The sequence below is a fragment of the Diabrotica undecimpunctata genome, chromosome 2 (assembly GCF_040954645.1).
Source record: "Diabrotica undecimpunctata isolate CICGRU chromosome 2, icDiaUnde3, whole genome shotgun sequence".
In the NCBI taxonomy this organism is placed as follows: domain Eukaryota; kingdom Metazoa; phylum Arthropoda; class Insecta; order Coleoptera; family Chrysomelidae; genus Diabrotica; species Diabrotica undecimpunctata.
Window position 1 is genome coordinate 36,083,209 of NC_092804.1, and position 26,993 is coordinate 36,110,201.

General features: G+C 32.6%; 1 protein-coding gene across 2 annotated transcripts in view; it reads left to right on the forward strand.

The window, feature by feature from the left end:
• The window catches only part of LOC140434410 (uncharacterized), a 153,837-nt gene that overhangs the window by 27,339 nt on the left and 99,505 nt on the right, over positions 1-26,993 (forward strand). The window contains exons 4-6 of one of the 2 annotated variants that reach the window (XM_072522653.1): positions 3,005-3,063; positions 3,119-4,763; positions 7,544-7,744. In XM_072522653.1, the coding sequence (XP_072378754.1) occupies positions 3,005-3,063; positions 3,119-4,763; positions 7,544-7,744 (1,905 nt within the window). Of the gene's footprint in view, positions 1-3,004; positions 3,064-3,118; positions 4,764-7,543; positions 7,765-26,993 lie in introns of both variants that reach the window. The other variant, XM_072522654.1, reaches the window with a different exon arrangement.

The following is a 26,993-nucleotide window of genomic DNA, read 5'->3' on the forward strand; positions in this document are numbered from 1 at the left end:
ACCGTTGTTCATGACTTCAGGTAGATTTGGATGTGAGATTGTCAACAGTTTGTTACATACAGATAACTGGGAGTTTATTTTTAGCAGTAATTTAGTAAGTTCTGCTATTCATAATTTGTTCCAGTTCTTCTGGTGATGACGCAAATATAACAATGTCATCATTATAACGTAGGTTTTTGATTTTTCTTCCTCCTATCGTTGCTCCACCTTCTCATTCCTCAAAAACTTAATACATAATATGTTCACTATATATATTGAATAAAATAGGAGATATTATGCATCCCTGTCGAACTCCACATTTTAATTTGAAGTTTTTCGAAACAATATTATTAACTCTTACATTAGCAGTATTATTATAGTTTTTGTAATAAATAGATTAGATGTTCTGGCGTTCGGAAATCGTTCCCGATTTCCGAAGTGGAAATTGAAACGTCAATAGACGTACTTTAACCTTTAATTGTGGCTTATTCCCATTTAAATAGTAATTATTTGATCCCATTTTATGGTATCGAAGGCTTGGAATAGTCAACAAAGCATAAATAGGTTTCTATGTTAAACTCTTGAGATTTTTCGATAATTTGACGAATATTAAGAATATGTTCTCTTGTTCCTCTACCTGGGACGAATCTGCATTGTTCTTGGGAAATTTTTGGTAAGAGAATTAATTTTAGTCTTTGATTGATGATGGTTAGAATTACTTTACTCGCGTGTGATATTAATGCTACTGTACGGTAATTACTGCAATCTGTCGGTGAACCTTTTTTATATATGGGAATAAACGTGAGTTTACCCCAGTCATTTGGCCACTTTCCGGTATTTCAGATCTCATTGCAAATGCTAAGCATTACTTCCCTCCCTAATTCTCCTTCTGCTTTTCTGAATTTTAGCTTTTTAATTGCCGCGTCAATTTCTGATTATCATATTTGATGTTTTTTTTTCATAACTTCTTTTCTCTGTATTATTGTCTGAGTCTGGGTAAAAACTAAATTGGGTCGAAAAGGGATTAAAAATAGATGGAGTATATCTTAACCATTTGCGTTTCGCAGACGACATAGTACTAATAAGCACAGATATCCGTGAACTAAAATCAATGCTATAAGATTTAAATCACAAATCGAATCAAATAGGATTAAAAATGAATCTCGACAAAACAAAGATATTAAGCAACAGCCTAGAAAACATCACGATAGATAACATCAATGTAGAAAAGGTAGAACAATATATATATTTAGGACATGCAATTAAAAACGAAAAGGAAAATCAAACCCTAGAAATTAAAAGAAGGACACAATTATCATGGGCTGCTTTTGGGAAGTTGAGCTTCATTTTAAAAGGCAGAAAAAACCCAATACACTTAAAACGAAAAACCTATGACACTTGTATACTACCAGTTGCAACTTATGGATTGGAAACTATGGCAATAACAAGAAAAATGGCAGAACAATTAAGAGTAACTCAACGGGCCATGGAGAGGGCCATGTTAAAAATAAGCCTCAGAGACAAAATTCCTAACACCGAAATACGTCGAAGAACTAAAGTAACCGACATCATGGAAAAAATAGCGACATTGAGATGGCAATGGGTAGCACATGTAGCAAGACAAGACACCAACAGATGGTCTCATAAAGTGACATTCTGGAGACCTCGAGAAACAAAAAGAAGCGTGGGAAGACCCAAAAAGAGATGGATAGACGATATAACAGCTGTAGCTGGAAAACAATGGATGATAATTGCAAAAGATAGGGAAGCGTGGAAACAATTGGAGGAGGCCTATGTCCAACAATGGATGAATGAAGGCTGAAGAAGAAGAAGAAGATTGTCTGGGTCATTGTAAGAGAAAAGTATTTCGCAATATTGTTTCCACACCTCTGCGATACCGTCTGGGTTTGTTATGATCTTTGATGATCTGTGTCTGTGGTTTGAATTCTCTCGCTAGATGCTTGACTTTTGAGAAAAGTCTAGATTTTTGGCGGTCAGCATGTTCCTCTAGTTGTACACATATGTTTTTAATATAATTATTTTGGTCCCTTCTGCACAAGTGTTTTATAGTTGTATTTATGGTGCATATCTCTGTATATCCCTCCACAAAAGTTAAATTAGCTTTGGCCAGAAGTTATAAAAGAGCAAAACCCAATTTCAGTCGCAATTGTTAATTAATTGTCTGTCGAAATGCATTCTGAGTTAATATTATTGTTTATTTGTGATCGAGAACTCACATATTATGTGGTAAGCTTAATATTTATTCTTTGTCAATCTATCTAAATTTGGTATAAAGAAGTATTTTTCTTCTCTTCGTATAAGGTCCTTCTCCGAAGCTAATAACGACAGGCAGCCTCTTTTTGCTGTCCGTTTTACCATCTGATTTCTACTGATGAGATATGAAAGGATTTGAGAGCATTAACCTTCATCCCTGTTCAATACTACCAAAATGCACCTGTTTTTCGCCCATATCAGATGTTTTCTTTGAATGTCGTTGAACTGTGCTGTAAGTGTTCAACAGTTTCATTGAGTATCTTTTTTGCATTATTAAGAATATAAATTTTACAATAAAAACCAATATTAAGAGTTTTTTATGAGACGATTTTCAAATATAGGAATATATAGGAATATGGGAATATATTCAAAAGATTAAATATATTACATTAAATGGTTTAGTTAAACAAAAGCCACGTAATTTCTTTAATTTTTTAAGTATATTACCAGGTGTAATGTTTGGGTATTAAATTTAATTTTAGTATAAACAAAACAAAGGTCTCTTGAATTAGACTTAGGTTACAGTCACTTTATTCAGTTGTAGTCAATTATTCAATTATTTCCATTTTGTTACCTTTAGAAATTTTTGTTTTAATTTAATTAACTCTTTCTAAATACGAGCTATACGAATGGTATATGTTTTTTTGCTTTGTAGGCCGTTATAAATCTATTACATTACTTCACTATAGTTGGTAGTTTATAGTAATGTAACAAGTAAAGTTTTAAATACAAAGTAAAAATTTGTTTGTAGATATTTCCGATCCTTCAGAAGACAGACCACAGCCAGTGAGTCAAGAATCAGAAAATAAAGTAAAAAACTATGTTAATTTTTATACGGTTTATTATATTTTCTTATTTATTTTAGGACAATCCATCAGATATTCCAAGCAGTAAGGAAGTAGGTACCCTTTTTAGTAAAGACTCGTCTGATTCTGTACAGACAGTGATACATCAAATTGGAAATATTCAACCACCTTTACAACATTACTATTCAGGAGAAATGGACCATTTGTTGGATGAAATACTAGATTATCCAACAGTAAAAGAAGAGCACTTGCTCGATGATTATCAAAGCAAATTGCTGGATAAAATCTCTGGCAAAGAAAACGAAAATGACGAGGACATTAAAACGCTCGAAAAAATCATATCACCCAAGCGTATTGAAGAAATTAATCTTGTTGATTTAAAGCCTAATGTATCTATTTTACCTAAACCAGAAAAAAGTGACTCTAGAGATCGAAAATTAACCAGATCTATTGGGTCAAAGTTGGAAGTATTAGAAGAAGAAGAGCCTACTAGTGATGATGGAGTGCATAAAGAAGAGGACTGTGTAAATGAAACCCATCAAAATATTGAACAAAAGCATGATAATGAGAGAAATCGTAATATCAACCTTGAAAGTAATACAGAAAATAAATTGAAACCGTACGAAGATACTAAAGATACTAAAGATACCAAAGATACTAAAGAAATAAACGTAGAGAATTTAAATTTGGAAAATGACGTAAACCATGAGGAGAACATAAAAGATAATGGCAACGGAGCAAATTCCGAAAATCGAGATAGTATTATCTCTACAGAGGATACTACACAAATTAGTAAAAACTATAAAGAAGAAGATAATCAAAATCTGGATAACCCTATAACTCAAGTTTCTATAGCAAATAGTGAAGATCACACAAATGTAATTGATGAGTCAAAGGAAAATTTAGTAAATTCAGATAACGACAATAAGATGGATGCAAACGATAATAAGGAAAACGATAATAACTTAACTATTGTAAAACATAGTGCCAGTATCCAAGATCATCCAAACAATAATAAACAAGAAGCATCAATAGAAACTGACAGCGATCAGGTTAATACACGAGACAAAATAGAGAATCCTATTGAAAATAATGAATCCAAGACGGCTGTGGATAAAGATACAGTAGATTTAACGGAACAAGCTGCTAATTCCCAAGTAACTGATTGCAAAGAAGTTAATAATGGACCTACAAAAGCTGTGGATGATAATATGCAGGTAAATATATCTGCCAATACCAAAGAAAACAAAACAGATACTGTATTAAATAATCAAGAAAACAATTATTCCACAGAGGTTAAAAAGGAAAAGGACGATGATATACAAAAACATATTTCACAAGGTAATGAGGAAAGATTAACCGATAATAATGGCTTAAATAGTGAGACTCATATCGATAATGCAACTAAACAAAAAGATATCGAAGAAAAAATTAAAGATGAAAGCAGTTCTACAGCAGAAACAAAGTCAGGAAATAGCAATGATGAAAAGCTGTACACTTTTTGTTCTGTTCCTACCCCTATACCAGGTGATGTAAAACCGTTACATCCGGATGTGGAAATTCTATCTGCTAACGTCAGTCCAGTAACGGTATCTTCTGAATCAAAGAATGAGTCATCTGTCGAGGATAATAAAATACTGACAAATATTGGAAATCAAGCTCTGGTTATTCCTCTTCCAATTGAGGTTCAAAAGACACTAAAAGGTAAGATAATTTACATTTTTTATTTACCGAAAATTTGAATTTTTAATGGTTGAACTTTTTTCTTTTAATTAATTTGTACCTTAGTTAATTAGAGTAATTTTTATACTAAAAAGACATGGTTTCGGATTTTAGGCACTTGCACACAATGGCAATATAAAACGTAAATTATTGTTAACAATTTAATAACAAAATTTTGTATCTAATCTATTTACACAAGCAATATCTACAGGGTGATCAATTTTTGAGACAAAGTACGTTATATTTGTTACTATAGATTATACCAAAAAAGTTATATACAAAAGTTAAAGGTAGCTGTTAGCTTCACATTTTAAAATTAGTTACAAATATACAGGGTTTTCCATAACACTGTACATGAGATCCAATGACGTAAAATAATTATCAAAGTAAAGTGTAGTAAGGTCAGGATTTGGAATACTTTGGCAAAGAACACTGTTTTAGCATAAAAAATTAAGCTATCTTCGCTGGATGGAAAATTATGATATTGAAAAGACTCACTCTGATCGTATACAAAAAACATAAACAATGGTAGATATTCCGGCTCTCACCTCTCACCAAAAACTTTATTCCCCATTTCTTCGGTTTTGATGGTATTTATTGTTTACGTCAGTCCGCTCTACTACATTTGAAAAGTATCAGCATCTCATCTATTGACCGTCTACCCTGATTCTTTATTGTTATGAATTTTTTACACAGGTGATCCATCACAGGTCTGACTTTGTAGTAGCGGTCTGAGTTCTACTGTTCATTGTATACAAAGTGTAAACATTTGCGAATTTTCTGGTATTGTTTTAGAGGCTTGCAGCTGGCAATTGTTATCATAGCGAAGCTCACCTGACCAAAATACTGTATATGCCGGCATTTTAACAATTCCTGTCATTTCTATACTTAGAAATTTTGTAGCTCCTCCAAGGTGAAATGTTTTTGAATGGCCTGTCATTTGTAAAGCATTTCTATTTGTTTCGCACGAAATCATATCCAAAAGATCGTTTGACATAAACCTACAGAAATATTCAAACTCAGTTGGTAAATTTTGATATTGCGGAATTGATAGTTCTCTCTCTTCAACGGGGCAAATAAAACGATTATCCCTTAACAAGTATTGCCGTTTTGCAGGCTTTTTTATAATTAATCTCGCGATGTAAAGATGTTAAAGTGTCTTAGCCTGCTTCTGAAAATAAGTTCTCCTAAATATCGCGGTAATATCGTTCTCTCTACTGTACTGGGAGGATGGTATTTTTTTACTTTGTGAGGTGTGTTCATATTTTTTGCTAAAGATTTTCTATCTTTGTCTTTAAGTCCACAATACCAAATAAATTGCTAAGCGCAAAACATGCGTAGGTGTTTAGTGCCTTAAACAAATTTTTTCTGTTATGGTGTGACCGAAGCAGCTGTTTTACTCTTTGTATAAACTTCGTAGTTTATGATGACATCAAGAATATAATGGGTGATATGAATGCTAAAATAGGCAAAGGGCCGCAGTTCTATGGCACATGGATCAAGTCATCTTTTACTCCAAACCAAATTTAGATGCAGAGTTAACAAAGAAAGAAATGAAAGACAACAAACAACAAACAAACTGGACCTGGACAAACTGAAGATTCAGAAATGTAAAGAGAAGTTCGAAGAGGAAGTCACAAATGAGTTAATGTTAGAACTGTACTCTATAGAGAGCAAATGGAATAATATCAAAACAGCAGTACTGACAGCGGCAACGTCCACCCTGGTAAACAAGAAAAACGCGAGAAAAGGAGCATGGTTTGATAACGAGTGCAGACAAGTAATAGAGGAAAGAAATGAAGCACACAAAATGTATATAACAAGAAGAACACGGGAAAGATGAACATTATTTGAAGTCGCAAGACGAAAACCAAACAACATATGTAGAAATAAAAAAGGAGCCTATGAAATTGGACAAATAGAAAAAATTGAGGACAATTTCAAAAACAACAAAATTAGAGGGGCTTACGAATACCTAAGAAAGATAAAAAGAGAGTATAAACCATAAACAAGTTTATGTAAAGATACAAGTTTGCAAATAATCAGTGACCAACATAAAGTCACAGAAACCTGGAAGCATTATTTTCTGACCCTACTTGGTACACAAGTGGACATGGAAGACAAAGTGGGTACGAACTAGAAGAGAATGAAGTAGAGACTGGAGCAGAAGCTCCAACCATAGAGGAAGTTCTCAAAGCTATTAAGGCCCAGAAAAATAATAAAGCCTCGGGAGTTGACGAAATTGCAGCAGAATTGAATAAGGTAGTGGCGACCACCTAGCAAGTCACATCCACCCGCTCATCAAACTTTGTAAGCCTAACAGATTTGTCTGCCCTAAGATTTTGTCTTTTTTTTTTTTCTTTATGTGGCCCACAGTTGACCTTCATATACAAACCTCCTAGCAATGAGAGGGTAGCTGTCACCTTTATCTAACATTTCTATAACCCGCAATTTATCTTTTATCGTTAATGTTAAATATTTACGTGGCGGCGCCCTGACTGACACCGTACCAACAAGAAAAGCGATAAACAAAAGACTGACGACAGGTTGGCTCACGGCAGCCCCCGCACCTACACCCGCGCGCGAACCCCATTACAGCGATTACGGAACAAGAAGGGGTCCGGAGTAGCGAGGCCCTACTGTATATCTTTTACTCATCACATGAATATAAATATAAATAGCAAAATAGATAGTCGGTATAATATATTCTTTACGTCTGTTTTTCTAATCTTGTGACTTTAACAATTACTTTTTTTTAATAGGGAAAGATGCTGAAGGTAAAAATACAATAGCTGAAGATTTGCAAAACTCAACTTCCCTGGAAAATGTGTCTGCGATATTGTCAAGCGCTGGAATGAATCCTGGCGACGTACACGAAACCGTCATTTTGCCAATAAATCATCATCAGAGCGTGGATATCGGAAAAAGTCAACCCGTAGCTGTTCAGTTATGCCAGACTTCAGGTCAAGTATTTCTTATAATAGTAAGTAAACTTCAACATCGCATGATCATCAATTTTATTAGATTTAAAGTTGTATTTAATGCATTATAGAATATACAGTAGAAACAACAATTTTTTTATAAATATTATTTTACGCTAAAGCTAAAAATGATAGCATTAAAAGAAAAAAACTAAATTAAAAAAATTTAACACAAAATGTAGAGTTCACCTGAAAACATCTCCCTCTGATGAGTCACCGCGTAATGGATCAAATCGACTTTCTCTTTGAAAGTTAAAAACTTAGTATATAGTATATATACTAATTAATACTAACTAACTAATTATTAATACTAATTAATACTAACTATAATATATTAGTATAGTTAAAAACTTTTGAAGGTAAATGTTTAGATGAACATATAAAATTTCTTGGGAAACTTTAATCCAATAATTCGATATTATTCAATAGTTCGTTACAGTAAAGAGGTCAGACGCCCCCAAAAGTTTTTTGGAAAAATCCTAATTATATCATTTTTGTGGTAATTAGGTTGTTTCGCGACGAGAATGCAGAATTCTGTTTGCCGCTTCAACTACAACCAAATGGTCGGGTTCTTACATCAGTACCATAAACAAATTTTTTAATCTGTTTTTATGTGTTTTTTAACCTTTATAATGAAAATTGAGGATTTTACACTTCTTTTAAGTAGTGGTGCTTTTTAAAACTTGACTATTTGCAAATGAAGCATAAATATAGAGAACTACACAGAAAGGTTAAAGAAGTAGCTGGAATATGGAAATCCAAACACTTATCGATTGTAACAAACAAGAAAAACCAAATGGAATTAGACCCTGAAAAACAGAAAGAAATATGGGAGCAATATCTTGAGCCAGATTTGTTTGGTGATCAGAGAACAGAAGAGCCCCCTCAAATAGATACAGATGAAAAATTAAACAATCTCACCGAAGAAGTTTTGCAGGCAATAAAACACACAAAGAACAACAAGGCACCCGGCAAAAACCTAATCCACATGTATAGCTCTTTCTAAAAAACAAAAAACAAGGAAATGTGAAGACCATCGAACTGTATCTCTAATGAGTCTTACCGCTAAGATTTTTATGCGAATAATTTATAGCCGAATTCACAATAAGTGTGAAGAATACCTGAGTCGTTCTCAATATGGTTTTAGAAAGGGTAAATGAAACTAGAGAAGCAATTATGTGATTGATACTTATGGCAGAAAGGTATCTTAAGGTTCAAAAACATCTGTATGTGTGCTTTATTGATTATAAAACGGCCTTCGACTGCATCAAACACGGAACATTGATTGAGGTGCTAAAAGAAGTAGGGTTGGATGGACACGACATACCTATCATAAGTAATACATACTGGAACCACACAGGATGCGTTCGAACAGAGAACGGAAACACCAAGTACATCAACATAGAACGAGGAGTGCGTCAAGGGTGCATTTTATCCCCCCTAATATTTAATGTATATGCCGAACATATAATTAGAGCTTCTCTTGAAGATCATCCTGAAGGTGCCAGAGCCAATGGAATCATCATTAACAATATAAGATATGCCGATGATACCGTAGTACTAGCAGAAACAGAAGACCAACTAAAAATATTGAGCTTCATATACCTGGGCAGAGAACTAAATAGTCAACTAGACCACTCAAAAGAAATTAGAAGAGGCATTGAAATAGGTTTCATGAATATGCGTAAAATGCTCTGTAACCCCAAGCTATCAGTATCAATGAGATTGAGAACACTAAAATGTTATGTGTGGTCTCTATTACTACATGGCTGTGAGACCTGGACATTAAAACAGTATGACGTCAACAAATTAAATTCATTTGAAATGTGGATATACCGCCGAATACTAAGAATAAGCTGGACCAGCAGAACTACGAATGAAGAAGTACTGAGAGCAATGAACACACGCTCTCATCTGGTCAATACTATCAAAGTTAGAAAGAAATCATATCTAGGACACGTAATGCGCCATAGGGAATTTAAGCAGCTCCAGGTAATATTAGAAGCCAAGATTGAATGTAAAAGGGGCATAGGACGAAAAAAAAAAATCTTCGCTACGAAACATCAGAGATAGAACCCACACAAGAGGAAATGAATTAATTCATCAAGCTCAAAACAGAGAGAGATTTTCACTATCTACGTATCTCCAAATGTCTCATCTAAACATTGGTTACCATTTTGGAACAATAAGGAGGAGATTGATATTGAAGAAAAAATAGTTTTCTAAATTCTTGTGATGGTAAACTATTGAAATAATTGGTTTTTAATTCTTTTAATATAATGAGATATTCTTTATCTAAAAACGTAGTTATTGGAAAATGAAGAATCATAAAATTATTTACCTCATTTTCTAACCGTTACCATCATAAAAGTGAAGGTCTTGTCATCGTTTTGTTCTGTCGATAAAAGAAAAACTGCTGCATTTTTCTTGGGGACGTTTTCTTTGGTTTTTAATTCTTTTAATATAGTGAGATATCTTTCATCTAAAAACGTAGTTATTGGAACATGAAAAATCATAAAATTATTTACCTCATTTTCTAACCGTTACCATCATAAAAGTAAAGGCCTTGTCATCATTTTGTTCTGTCGATAAAAGAATGACTGCTGCATTTTTCTTTGGGATGTAAGAAAAACGCTTGAAAAAAGAAAACATGCTTGAAAAATATTTCCTGCTATCTTGCTGGAAGTAGTTCTTTTGGAATATTAGGTTTATTTTTGCGCATTGTTCCGGCACATCCTTTTCCGACAAATAATTCTGACGATGCATTCTGTAATAAAGAATCATACGTAAATATTTTGTGTCAAGGATTGTCAAAATGGCAACAAGGCATGTTATTAATTTTTTCTCATGAATGCGCTAAAAACCACAAGGGAGCCTAATAGAAGTAAAAAGTATATACCTTATCTACTAACTAAAATATTTTTTCAATAATAAATAAATGATATTCTAACTAGATATATATATATATATATATATATATATATATTATATATATATATATATATATATATATATATATATATATATATATATATATATATATATATATATATACCCGGTATTTTAGGCGTCACGCCCTTCCGGTAGGGATCTATGGAGGAGTATCACCGAGCCGCAAGCCCTTATCTCTTGCCGTACTGCTCCACCATAGGCCGATCAGACACCAGCATATTCTAGTCTAAGCCGCAGATTCATCTAGAATTTTAAACTGCTGCGTTAGACTTTTTGTTTTTCTGTACACCGAGCTGGGGACCGAACCCACGTCCAGTGAACCACTCACAGTGAAGCGAATGAGAAGCCGGCCGCCCAGCATGCTTGGCTATCTGACCGACCTAACTAGATACGATCTTCTAACTAGATACGAGTCACAAACTTCATCAAATATTACACGACGTTACAGGTTTGCTGTCAAACAATTCAATGGGTCGAAGTGCATGCTTATGCCATCTGTGCAAAAAGTGCCAAACTATTTTATATTTACACTATGTAGACTATAGGCAACGCCATGCAGTTACTTCAAATTCGAATTAGAATAGACATTTCATTCAATCGTTTACCTATGTTACCGAACGGCAACACGATGCATTTAAGGCTTAAAAAGGGATTTAAATGGACGGGCTCATGTATTCGAATAATTTTTGTTTAAAAAACTGTCTGTATACAGGAGGTGTTCGTTGAATAGATATGTTCTAACAGAGAGTTATATACATATCACAACATAACTTCATCGCCAAGAATTTTAATCTTGAAATTGTCTTATACTTATCATATTTAACATTATATTTTTTAAGAATACCAAATTAATTAACTTTATAACTACTTAATTGGTAAATCTTTTAGACCGGGATAGTGTAAATTAAAATACTTTGTTGATTCTATTGTAAAACATGTAATATAGTGCATTTTGTTTCAAATATTATTGATAACAATAAAAACTATTAACTAAAGCCATATAGACATCATTATGACATGTCTGGACTTAGATAGCACAGGTATTCCTACGTATTAATTACAATTATGTATTTAGCTGTTTACAATTTTGTTTTCATTTTTTTAATTAATTAAGGATGCTTCAATGGTCATTAGTCACGGGTACTGATCACTGGTCAAGATATTTTCACGCTTATTACACTGTAAAGGTTTCTTTCAAGACTGATATTAAATTTGTTTTATTTTTCTTGCTACACTATTTAACAATAGTGTAATTATTTATTTAACGTTGTATGTACGTACGATTTACAAAATGTGTTTTATCAGACATATTTTATCATGTGTTAAAAATACCTACAACAAGCCAATGAGACTAACAAATTTTTTTAAATGCCGAAAAAATTTTAACAGATAGGAAAAAGGCTCTATCTATCGACAAGGACACCAATGTATTGCATGTATAGTGTTATAACAAAAATATTCTTTAAAGGGATAGACAATAGCGTTTTAGAATATGATCTAGAGGGAAATGAAAAACAGACAAAATATATGGAAATGAAAGCTAATGAATAACATATTGACAATACCTTAAAGATATGTATCCAAAAAAAGAGTATAATTTTGATCTTGTTGATCACTTTAACTGCAAGGAAAAATTCCCCAAAAAAAAAATAAGTGTATGAAAAGTATTAAGAAGAGAAAGTTGGAGAAAGGGAAAATAGCAGGAAAATCAGGAAACGCGGTTCAGGACAAAGAAATACTTCATGGTTAAAGAACTTGCGAGATTGGTGCGATATTGATACAAGCATCCTATTTAGAGTGGCAGTGAATATGAAATTCTGAAATGACATGTTACATGAAGAAGAAGAAACAAAAATGTTATCTAACTAACAGTTTTCTATTCAAGAAAAAGGTCATTTCTTAATAAAGATTTAGAAAGAAGATTAGAGAAATGGGAATGAAAATAGGCATGAAAGCATATAACTTATGGAAATGCAATTAGACTAGGTCATATCGTTAGAATGAAGACTGAGAGAATCCCCAAAATTTTTATTAGCACGGGAGCACGAACTGTAAGACTTAACTGGGAAGAGAAAGGCCTGAACATTGACGGTAAAAATTAACAAATTTCCAAAACAAAATTCATGACAAACCTAGTACCTAGCGGAAATATCAATATTGAAGACAACGAAATAGAGCTAGTGGAAAAATACATATACCTTGGACAGGAAATATAAATCACGAGAGACAACCAAACATGCAAACTTCGAAAAGAATAAACCTAGCATGGACGGCCTATGGAAAACTCAAAGACATCTTTAAAAGCGAAATACCAATTTCTTTAAAACGTAAAACATTTGACCAATGTGTGTTACCTGTGATGACCTATGGTGCCGAAACTTTGACATTGACAGCTACAACTTCTAAAACGCTGCAAATAGATCAGAGGTAAACGGAAAGGCCAATGTTGAGTATATCGCTTCGTGACAGTGGAGGCTGAGGTTAGACAAAAGAAGATGAGGACTCGTTGGACTGACGATCTCAAGAAAATGTCAACCAATTGGATGAAAAGTGCTCAAGATACAGCACAAATAAGTGGGCCTATGTCCAGCAGTGGACGCAAAGGGCTGGATGATGATGATGAAGCACTGCAATAGTAAGGTGAATCCCACATAAAAAAATGGTTAAGTCGCTGAAATTTATTGTTTTATACATCTTACAAAGGATCTAGAAGTTGATTTCGATAATAGACCTGGGTGTAACAATTATAATTTGCTTATTGGGGGTTAAAAGAGGAGAATGCTGAACAATCACTGGGCTTATATATGGAGTAAGCAAATAAATTGAAACGTTTGCGAGCGGCTACTCGTGTTTTGGTTGGAGAGTAAGGTCCAAAATTTTGAATGAAAAAAAAATTAACTTGCGGTATATTGATGCGTCTGAGTTATTTTAAAACTTTATAATCATAAAATCACACTATTTTTGTAAACCTATTTACAATATTTAACACAATTTTTTTTTATTGCTAAATGGTTATTTTTTATAAAATAAGCCTTTCTCTTCAAGGTGGTGCTTTCAGAATTCATGTAGACTTAACAGTTTCCGCATAATAACGTTGTAATGATATAATATAATAAATAAAAGCTTTCTGGGATAAACAATTTCAATTTTGCAATAACTATTAAGTGAAACTTCTTGAAATTTATATAGCTGAATGCATGTGATATTGTCTCTATTATCACGCGAAATTAAAGTTTTTGTGCATTTATAGAAAAGTTTTAGACTTTTAGTAAGTAGTAGACTTTAGTAAGGAGTTTTAGACTTTTGATGCAAGAGATCGAAATGAAAGAAATATCCGAACATACACAAATAATTGAGATAACAACCAGAGAGTTAAGCGATGCCCTCAAAAGATCGAAAAACGGCAAAGCAGCAGGACCTGGAGACATCCCAATTGAGTTGGTAAAGTATGGACCAAAAATATTAAAACAAGATGTTGGTTTATGATGATTGGAATGTTGGAGACATCAGCTCAATATTCAAGAAAGGGGATAAACGCAAATGCTCTAATTATAGGGAAATATCTATTATTAGCTCAGTGGGGAGGTTGTACAGTCGAATAATAAAAGAGAAAATAGAATCAGAATACGAAGACATAGAAGAACAAAATGGATTTCATGCAGGAAGATCATGCACTGATGGTATATTCGTTCTGCAGCAGGTAATCGTAAAACGGAATGCAAGGAATCTATCCACCTCTTGTTTGTAGATGTAAAGAAGGCAAAAAGGCAAACGATATGGTACCTTTGAAAAAACTGTTTCAAACATTGACGAAAGTAGGTCTCAGTAGAGAGTATGTGGATGCTAACGCAAATATATTCAAAAATGCAAAGAGTGTCGTTAAAGAAGGAAACTTTATATCTAAATCATTTCCAATAACAAAGGGACTTAAACAAGGATTTTTTATCTCCGACCTTATTTAAAATATATATTCAATCATCGCTAGAGCAGTGGATGAAACAAGTATCCGGAATGGGAATAGACATAGGCGGTGGTAAATGTCTAACAACTTTATTTTTGCAGATGATCAGGTAGTCGTAGCGAATAATGAGGAAAACATGGACCTACATGTTTAGAAAACTAAAGAAAGAATATGAAAAATGGGGCATCAATAGAAATATGTCAAAGACAGAGTATCTTAAAATAGGAGATGATGAATTAATAAAATTAACTTTACAAACTCCCATTTTAAAGGATTTTCCTTGCTTTCTCAGTAAAATTGTGTCACTTTTCAAATCAAATTGTTAACACTATGCACCTAAAAAGATATGAAGAGATAAAGAGATATTAACACTTTAACAATAATGATGAAATTTGTGAGAATAATGATGACGCATTTATAAAAGTAAATAGCTATCGATGAAATGATAATTCCATTTAAAGGACTAAGTAAAAATAAGCAATATCTTAAATCTAAACCCAATAAATGGGGATTTAAAGTATGGTAAGAGCTTGGGCAAATGGCTATGTATTAAAATTTGAGATATACCAGTTCTCAAAAAATCAAAATAAATCAAAATTAGGTATCATTGATGTGAGGTTGTATTCAGGATTAGAAGGTGTCAATCACAAATGTAGTAGGAACTGTCAGGATTAACAGAATTCACAAAGCTAGCGAAAAACTAACGGATGCTAAGATTCTTAAGAAAAGAGGTAAATGTTTATGTTCCTTGATAACATCTAAAAACACCATTACAGTAGTATGATGGGCAGACAACACTTGTTTATATGATTTCATCTTTTGCTGGTAAGGAGTCTCAAAATACTGCAAGGAGATGCAATAGGAAACAAAGACTTATGTTGAGGTTCAAAGGCCACAGGCTGTTATTCAGTACAATCGGTTTATGGGTGGCGTAGATTTATCAGATATAATGATTGCTATTATCCACATGCCATCAAAAGTAAGTTCTTTATGAGAATTGTTTTTCATTTCATGATTGTTGCAATTATAAATGCTTCGTTGTTGTTCAGAAAATCCAAATCATCAGAAATATCTCTACTGGAATTCAAAGCCTCTATCGCTTCAACTAAATTAACTTAACTGAATTAAATGGAAATGCAAGAAAACAAGAATCCGAAAATTCTGCTAAAAAAAAAGAAAAAGATATGGACTAAAGTTGCACCTAAAGTTCGCTTGAATGGAGTGGGAATGACTTATTATAATAACCTATTTAATGGAAAATGGACTACAAAAATCCACCAAGATGTCATGACAGAAATTGCAAACGCAGAACAAGATACAGATGTCGGGAGAGTGTCTGTCCAGAATGCAAGATCATTAATAGATAGATCCATCAATAGATCATCTGCCCATAGGCAACATATGTGTATGTTTTTGTTCTTGACTTCAATGTCAAATTTGACAATAAATTTAATCCGGATGTTAAAAATTAAAATAGAGAAAAAAATTGGACTTTTTTTTTATTTAAAGAATGATTCCGTCCCTGAAGAGGTTAATCGTTGAATAATTTAATTTGATAAAATAAGTCTTCTTTTTAGATCTGGTGCTTTCAAAATTCATATACAACATTTTATCTTGTTTAGGCTAATCGCGCCTCTTCAAGGATGGTAGCCATTTTGTTGGTTAAAACGTGAGTCTCATGCTGCCGCTTTCCGAGACAGGGCGTGGCTGTGGCTGTAAAGCGGGAGAGTCAGAAGAATTTCCACCTTTTGGATGCTGTATGGACCAAGCCCGCTACTAAGTACAAGTTCCATGGGAAAACGGCCTTTTTCAGATTGTTGGCCTTTTGTTTTGTTTGGTTTTAAACGTATGGAGGATAACTGTGGCTATGTCCTCTCCTAGGATCAGGTATCTTTATGCAATGAGATTGAGAAACCACAGAAAACCAATCTCCCCCAGTCCTTGTGATTTGAATTCGACTCTTAAGGAGTGTGTGGTGCTCACTATTTGATGTTTGATATTATGGATGTATGTGTTTATGAATCCAGTATGTGTTTATGGATGTATGTGTTTATAAATCCATTTAAAGAAAATAAAAAATCAACAAAAGACACAACAAATAAGCACTCTGCTAAAGCACCCGAATATAAAAGGAGAACTAACGTTGAAAATTAACGAAGAGTTAAGCAAAACAATAATCAATGATAATGAAGATTCCAACGAAAAATGGGAAACATTTAAGAAAAGATTTTTCTCATTTCTTTTTAGAAAAAAGATCGGCTAAGAATCTAGAAACCCATATTACTTTTGTAGACCTGCAAAAAGCATATGACAACATCCCCTTAACAAAACTGTGGACAACGTTGAAAAGATCTAACATCAACCACACATTGATAAATGCTGTACAAGAACTATATAGAGACTCAAAGGCACAGATAAAAACAGGAAAATATCTAACGGAAGAATTCCTGGTTACAAAAGGCTTGCGACAGGGATGCTGTGTCTCACCAACCTTATTCAAGATATATGTTGCAGCGGCATTGGAAAGATGGAAAAGAAAGGTACATAGGATGGGTATAGAGCTTAGCAATGAATGTATATATACACTCCAGTTTGCTGATGACCAGGTAGTGCTAGCGACCGACAGGGAAGACATGCAGTACATGCTAAGAAAACTGATAGAAGAATATAACGACTGGGGAATGAATGTCAATACAACAAAAACCAAATATCTTTGTATTGGAAACGAGTCAGATAACATAGACCTCGAAAACGGACAACATATTTCCTGCTGTCAGAGCTATGACTACTTGGGTGTTGCCTTTGACAATACAGGAACTGATACACGGGAAATAGAAAAACGAATCACTCAAGCAAAGAAAGTCTTAGGATGTCTCAATGGTATACTGTGGAGTAAAGAGATAACGAAAGGAAGAAAATTTAATATATATGAGACCATGATTAAAACTACTCTTCTTTATGGCGCTGAAACATGGAGAATTAGTGAAAAGAACAAAAAGCGAATAGAAGCACTAGAGATGGATGCAATGAGAAGATCTTTAGGTATTTCCAGACGAGACCGAATCAGAAATGATGTAATAAAACAACGTATGGGAATAGAAGGAAATATAACTCAAGATATAGAGAAGAAACAATTAAGGTGGTATGGGCATGTTCAACGGATGCCAGCATCAAGACTCCCCAAAAAAGTACTAGAATGGCAACCGATAGGTCGAAGAAAAAGAGGAAGACCCAGATTAGAATGGCAACACGGCGTAAACAAGTCCATGAGCGAAAGAAATTTAACAACAAACGACTGCGAAGATAGGAAGAGATGGTGTTTAGGCATCGGACAACGTCGAAAGACGTTCTAAACCGATGTGTATATATTTAAGAGCACATTAATGATGCCAATTAAAGATACGCTGAGTAGTCACAAAATCGATGAATCTAAGACTCAATGGATGACAGATGTGATCCGGCAACTAATGGATAAAAGAAGATCATACAAAAACAAAAATGTAAACGAATACTAAGCCACACACAAGGAGATCAGGATAAAAATACGGGCAGCTAAAGAGAAGTGGTACAACGACAAATGTTTAGAGATAGAAGAACTCCAGAGAAATCATGACAGTTTTGAATTGCACAAAAATTATATTATATTATATTATATTAATAACATTTTGTTTGGTTAATAAAAAAATTAATAAAATTCATAAATTAGTGCAAAAAAACTGCTTTTTTGCAAATATATCCGTAAATTATTTATCAATTTTAATTTAAAAACCGGGAAAATAAAGATATTCTTCATATAAAAAAATGATATAAATATTATTTATGTAAAATATAAAGGAAAAAACTCATAGACAAAAAATCAAATTGTGACCATACATTATTGTTTAAAAAAAAGCAAGGTAAAAATACGAGTACTTTTTCATCTATTCGTCATCTAGTAACCCGCACCTATGTCTTAAAAGCTTCAGATATATGCAAAAAAATTTGCCGTGAAATCGATGATTTTTGCATAACCAGACTGGGCTAGGTCTATAATGTGTGTCTTGTATGAAGGAAATGTTTCAATTTTGAATATTTATTGGTACATTTTTGTACTACGTCACTCACATAAAAGATAATGGGATTTTAAGGCCCGTTTTCACACTACGTCTTATTGTACGTTTTGTGGATCATATAAAACGTACGACAAAATGTACGTTTTGTCCAGTGTATACACACTACGTTTTTCCTTCTGTTTTCTACCTCATTTCTAATTCAGAGTCTTGAGTTGTGTGAAGTTTGTTTAGTGATTTTTTTTATTATGGAGGAAACACGGCTGCTTTCTTTTATTTTTTCAACTATAACGATACTACGACTGAGGAAAAAGGGGATGAAGAGGGAAAAGACAAGATGGTCAAGAGAATGGCTTCTGAAAAGACGCCAGTATTCCCACGTCTCGTTACTAAAAGAACTGAGAGGCGAACCAGATGACTGGCGCAATTATTTGCGAATGGACACCTCAGCCTATTGTCAATTGCTAGAGTTGGTAACACCATACATATTAAAATAAGACACCTCATGAGAAAAGCCATTACACCCCATGAAAGACTCACAGCAACTCTCAGATATCTTACAACAGGGCGCAGCGTCAAGGACTTGGAGTTCACAATCATACTATCCAAACCAGCGTTAAGCCAAATAATTCCTGAAACCTGTAATGCAATCTACTTGGTTTTAAAACATAACTACTTAAAACTTTTATACAATTCAATAAATTTCCCGAGAAAATCGTGAGTGCATTGCCGCAAATCTGACATTATTAGGCTTTTTTTGGGAAAAATGAAACGAACTGAAGTGGAACTAGTCGTCAAATAAGTCAAGATCGGACGACTTGTCTGAATATGTATTTTCACGTAACGTTTTATCCTATCAGTTCTCGCAAAACTATGCCTCTCCCATCATTTCTACGATCTGACCTTGGATTTCATTTCGATTCGACAAGACGTACGTTTTGCTGTTTACATGCCACGTTTTATTGTATAGGATTTGTCCTATCCAACAAAACGTACAATAAGACGTAGCGTGAAAACGGGCCTTTAGACTAATATTTTGTTTTAAACCAGTTTAATCTGATCGATCTTGACTATTTCACTATTGTTTTAGTTTCGTATTACTTACCATGCTGAGTCACTAATTATTTAGTGTTGAATTAGTCACTGAAGGACATTTTCGTAGACATAAAAGTATTTCGTGTTTAAGTACATTACTATTATATTTATTGCACATGTATGTTTTCTATTACTATTCTATAAAGTGCATTATGTAATAAATGATCTTTTATAAAATGTTTTAATTGCAGTCAATATATTTCTAGAACTAACAATTGTTACTTTCCAAGTATTTTCCTGACATCATAAAATTTTTCAACATGTTTACGCTTTTTAGAAAATCGTTAACAAACTTAACTAAAATCCATTATGAGTTTTGTCATTTTTATACGGACTATATATCATGCTTTAAACGAATTGTGTTTCAAATTAAAAGTGTAATTAAATCTATGTTACAAGGAAAAAACAGCATGGACAATATAAACAATTATTTAAGGAAGGCGCAACAAAATGGAACTAAGAACATGTTATTGAATTTTGCGCTCATAAATCTTTGGGAGTAAATAATTCGTTTCCCCACACATATACCAATATCACTACCTGGCAGAAGACACAAAGTCAACAATCAGTAACAGGGTATATAATAACAAATAGAGAACCAATCTAGAGACTATGTACCATGTGACGGACAACTCTGTTTCCAGACTGTAAAACAGTTTAAACAAAATAAAATTAATTTCTATATAATATTTACAATAAAATAAAATACAAATTCTAGTGAATACATTGACGATGATATGAATAGCTGTGGATACCTACAAAAAAATAAGTGTTGGCGATGTTAGGAAAGTTGAAATAAAAGGACGATGTATTGGACAGTACCCAAACATCAGAAAAAGACTAATTATTACTTAGTCTAGGTTAGACGTGGTCGAATCAATCACTACTCGATACAGACGAGGAACGGAAAACTATCAATCAATACTTGGTGGCCGACGGGTAGAACGATTTAGCCTTAGATCAATGGTTCAAGACCCGAGTTAGGAGCTCTTACCAGATAGATATTGCAGCTTGAACTACCAGGACAGTTTGCCTTTGATCACTAATCAAAGGCTCGGTTGGAAGTTCTTATCAGATCAGTACTTTGATCCAAATTCATTTCTCTGTTGCGGTGGACGTCGTTTTATCTCGTTACCGGTGTTCTATCTCCAGCGCGTATCTATGGTAGTATTAGCTGTCGGTGGGAATGCGTGCATATAGAGAGATGACAAGCTTGCGTCCAGCGCTGGTGATGCCATCGTTATAGCCCTTTCTCTTCGGAAAAAAATGTAGAATATATTATTTTATGACTGTTTCATATGAATATTTTTAAGGTGAGGTATTTATCGGTTGAGCGATAACCCATTTCGTAAATCGATCTCGGATGACTGTGAAGAAAATGTTCTTTTTCAATATTTTCTTGAGAGAAAAAAAACTTCTTTTTTTTTAGATTTTAAAAAGATTTTAGGAATGGTACAATTAAATTAGTTGGGACAGTTCGCCAAAGGCTTTTTACAGTGGATGGTTGCATTTTTTCTCCTGGTTGCATCTATAACGGTTTATACTGGTATTTCCTACAGTAGTGTTGTGCTACTCGGCAAATGATTGTCGCAATTCCTAAATGGTCTGCTGCTATGCGGTTCCTATTCGCTTCTCATTCGGTTTCCATTCGGGTCCTGTTCCTATTCGGTTTTTATGAGTTCCTAGCGATCTTTAAAAAATATTGGCACGGTAATATTGGAGCTAATGTAATTTATCCTCGGATAGGTAATATATCCATGATGTACCTATTGTGGCACTAGTTACTGAGTCTGTATCTGTCGTTGCTGGATAAAGCGGCATTTAAGTTTTACCAGGGCGCCAATTTGTGACGTTTTACTTCTGTTCGGAGGTCAATTTGTGACAAATAGCTCTGTTATATACCAGACTCTGTAAAAGTAACTTGTCTATAATATCTACAATAAAATACGAATCCTAAATGCGAAAAGTGAATATTGGCGATGCTAGGAAAGTTAAATTAAAAGGCCGATGTATTGGTCAGTACCCAAACATCAGGGAAAAACTAATTTATACCAGTAAAACCCAAAATCTGGGTTAGAAGCTCTTCCCAGACCAGTACTCCAGCTTGAACTCACAGGACGTTTGGCCTTTGATCATTACTCAAAGACCCGATTTGGAGTTCTTACCAGATCAGTATCCTGGTCCAAACTCCAAACTCGATTTTCTCTTACGGTAGACATCGTTTTATATCATTACCGGTGCTCCAGCGCACATCGATGGCAGTGGCAGCTGTCGGTGAAAGAGTGTACGTAACGAGAGATCGCAAGCTGGACCAGCGCTGTTCATACCATCATTACAACCAGAAGAATTCAAATATTCTTTTAATGATTTACACTAGCTACTTTCAAGTTAATTTAGTGATTTTTAGTGTATTTAGTCAGAATGCTGCATTTTTTGAATGTTCTGCATCAAATATTGTTAGTTTTAGACTGGTATATTTAATAAACATTAGTCAAAAAAGTAATAGTGTAGTGCAACCTTTAGAAAACACTTACACAAAAACAAACTTAACCAGATATAAACGTAATTGCTTTGGTAAGTTTTATTTTATTAAGTTAAACACACAATTCTTTACAAAGGTAAGTGCACTCTTTCTGCTACGGAATGGTTTAAAAACTTTTAAATTTTACTTTTTTTACATGCAATATATTGATGATATTATAAAAAATAGGTAGATAAAATAAAATCTCAACAACTTTAAATTTTTCAGGTATTGTCTTTGGCAACTGCGGCAAAAGGTAAAATATGCATTTTTAATACTACATTATATATATATATATATATATATATATATATATATATATATATATATATATATATATGTATATATATATATATATTGTTATGATATGTAAAATCGAGAAAAATATTGGTTTGTTTAAAAATATTTCAAAATTCAATAACATTAAAATAATTCAGATAAGTAGGATAATATCCAACAAACATTTCGAAGAAGGAGAGTTATTAATTTCTTGAATTACCTGTACTAAACAAAATATAAGCTTTGCATAAATTATTTCTTTGTTATACTTGAGTGACCCGCATAATTTTAAGTGAAAACAAAAAGACAATTGAACGGGGTTTTCCAAAATACATTAATGCAGTGATTAGAGACAAATAGAAGAGATTTTAGAAAGTGGTTTTTGTTAGTTTTAAGAATTATAGAAAATATTATTTGTAAATAAGTTTTAGGAAATTTTATAATTATAGGTAAAAATTTGTTTGTTATCGAAATGAAAAAATGGGGGAATTGTGACGAGTTTTGATTGGCAGAGATTGAAAAAGGTTGGATAAGTATGTAGGAAAAAGTTTAGCGAGATTGAGGAGAGAGAAAAGATAGAATCAGTTGGTTTTCCAAGTCTGTAAGAGGAACAGTGATTGTTCTCTGGCGGTTCCTGAAATGTAGCAAGCAGTAGTGTTGAATGTTAGTGAGTTTTTGTGGAGTTAGTGTATCTGACAGAGGCTGAAGCAGCAAAATATTGTAAGTCATATTTCTCTACTTATATTCCAAGAGTCACTGTTCAGGCCAACGAGAGATTCAGTTTATCGTAAAGAGAAGATATTCCAAGAGTCATTTTTCACTCGGGCCAACGAGAGATTCAGTTTATCGAGAGGAGAAAGGCTATCATAATTTGAATGATTTGTGCTTTTGAACGAGATCATTAAGGACGATATACTTGCAACAATCTGTGTAAGATTGCTGATTACATAGGGAGCGGTTGAGAGGAGATAATATAGTCTACAAGGAACAAGGATTTGGACCACTCATCATCAGAGAGAGAGATATTTTGTTTTCTGCAGTTTTTTCTTTTATTGATAACACAATTTTTACACTTAATTTAGAAAGGATATAAATATTTTGATTAGGAGAGTTAGAATAGTTCGGAATTTTGAGATTTCAATTAATATTGTTTGTACCATTAATTTTGATTGTTCACGTACGTAGAACAAAATTTTTTAGAATCATTATATGAGATTTGTTTATTGAAAACTTTTGAGTGGGAATTATTTCATTATTTTTATTTCAATATATAGTGTTAGATCATATGTGTTTTTTATTATTCCGGTATTCTCTGGACCTTACCTTTCACATGTAATAGCATAGATTTTGAAGCACGAATTTAACCCTGAGATAAAAGAATTAAAAATTGTGATAGAGTCATAATCATATCATTTAAATAATTTTAATTAATCAAAAAAATTAATTAGCTAATTATTGCTTGGCGCACCAAGACTTTAAATATCACAATAATATATATATATATATATATATATATATATTGATATGATGTATTATTTGTGAAAGATGAGCAATGAGTGTTTTTTTAATAATATATATATATAGGGTTTTTATCGCGGTTCTCAAAGAATTCTCTATAAAAGTATCTATTATGAAACACACATATATATCTAACATAACCAATGTAAAATTTTAAAATTTAAAATAGACTATCATTAAATTAAAATTCTTATGAAACTAATTAAATTATATAGATAATGTAAATTTTAAACAAACTATCTTTAAAATTGAAATTCTTATGACACTAACTAAATTATATTAACAAATTTTGTACCTTTCTTTTACTGAATGCCTAAATAAAAATGTTCTCCAAAATAAAGATTTTAATCACCACTCAATGTCTTCATTCTCAGCCTCGGTTATCCTTGTTTTTGTGAAATTACTTTTTCCAATTATCAGCTTCCACCAATTTAAAATATTTTTCTTCTTAACAGCAATTATATTTATTCTTCTTTTCAATATACCAATATCCAGTCACCAAATATATTATATATTTATATTTATTCTTCTTTTCAATATAACAATATCCAATCACCAAATATATTATATAATTTTAATTTTCAATTAATACTTCTTCCATTATCCAATCACCATAACATAATTTTTAATCTTCAATAATATTATCTTTATACTGTTTCTTAATCTTCATTGAACTTATTATATTGAACAATTGGACCTTCTGACTGACTATCTTGAACTTACTGAACAATTGACTTCACTAACTAAATGTGTCTATCTTCTAACTAACTTTCTTACTAACTGACTGGCCATTTTGAATCCAAATCACCGGGTATTTATATTCTTTTTCCATGTTCCAGAATCATCTGGCAAGAAATCATATTCGAATTGTTCTATATGATTGTTCTCGAAAAAGTATATGTTCTGGTTATGTCCATTTCACAGACATAACCATATTCGAGAACGTTCTCCCGTAAACAAAGGTTAAATTCTGTATTCTAGAGAATTCCTTACTTTTCTATCGAGAATTTTATCGACATTTAGGCTTTACAGATCAGAATACAAACTTAAATCAGTAACTTAAACACTCTAATTTAATAAACTACACATTTTAAACAACATATAACCCTACTTTATATTCGTAATAATTATTTAAAATGTCATTTAAGTGTATAGTTGGTTGCCTATGCACATGGCTCACTTAAATATATTTACAATATTATAATTATTAAAAAAAAACTTTTTCACGTATTATATGCTAATTTCTTAAGAATACCCTCATATAAATAATTTTTATAAAATTCTCTAGTATATAACTTATTAAAATAACCAAATATTTTTTATATCTAACATTATCTAGTGTGTAACTTATAAATTATTTTCTTTAAACACCAATCATCTCAATATATATATATATATATATATATATATATATATATATATATATATATATATATATATATATATATCTTTAAGGAATATGACCGTTTAATTTAATATAAAAAAATGTGCACTCGTAAGTGAATGGGATATTTTCGGTCAATTTGGAGATAAAAAAGACAAGAGTTGTGCTACTTTATCTATTTATTGAAGACGTTTGGCCCAATGTTCATTGGGCATCATCAGTTCATCTAAAAGAGTATTATAAGCGATACATCTATATGAAAAACAATTAATTAAATGATCTTACCTTTAAAAGATCTGTAGCATTAAGATGTTATTATTGTGAAGAAACCTCAAAAATTAATCTATTAAATAAATCAGCAAAAAACACAGAAACACAGAACGCCGGAAGATTCCCAATTAAAGTAATTTTATATTAATTTTTTTAATTTAACTTTTGAAAACATTGATTGATTCTAAAATCTATCAAAAAATGTAATTGTCAATTTTGAAATGTTCAAACAACGTGCACAACGGCAAGGCTAGGGATCTTGACTGTTATGATCATATCATGCAAAATAAAGTATTTGAAAGCTCAAATGTCAGAACTGATAATCAGCTAGTGAGATTTAAGGAAAAGTTTTGTAGATGCCAACATAAATGTTATGTTATAATAAAAGAAGTTCAGTTCTCTTATTTAATGCATTAGGTTGCTTCAAAATATGACACATCTCCATAAACTGTCTCTTATTAAGATTACGTTCTCTACAGAGAATTCTAACATCATCAAAATTCACAGTATGTTTGGTGTTGATTGCATGTTCTGCAAGGGCACAAGTATGTTTAGAAAGTTTAATGTCACTACGATGTGAAGTAAGGCGTACTTTAAGGGAACGGCCAGTTTGACCAATATAACATGCATCACATTAATATAACATACCCTGTTCTGAATGTGATGCAACATGCATCACATTAATATAACATACCCTGTTCTGAATGTGATGCATGTTATATTGGTCAAACTGGCCGTTCCCTTAAAGGACGCCTTACTTCACATCGTAGTGACATTAAACTTTCCAAACATACTTGTGCCCTTGCAGAACATGCAATCAACACCAAACATACTGTGAATTTTCTAATCTGTTTCTAAAAAATAATTAGAAATGTACGATCCATTATGGTCTGTTATTTTTTTTATTGGAATATTTTCAAGAATTAAAGTGGATTTTATAAGTCATGATGTATAATTATGGTTCTCTTACGTTTCGTCTGCAACTTAGAAAATGTAGGAACAGTGATAAATGTGATCTTATATCATTCCCGTCACTCACTGATGATATTCTGAAGTATATTCGCGAGAGTTCAGAGTCGCATCCTATTAAGAGACAAACCCCTTTTCTTTACGATTAAACTTGTATCTAAACTTGCATTGTGAATTTGAATTATAAGCAGATTCCTGCAGATCCAAGCAATTGCCCTACAGTAGATTACATT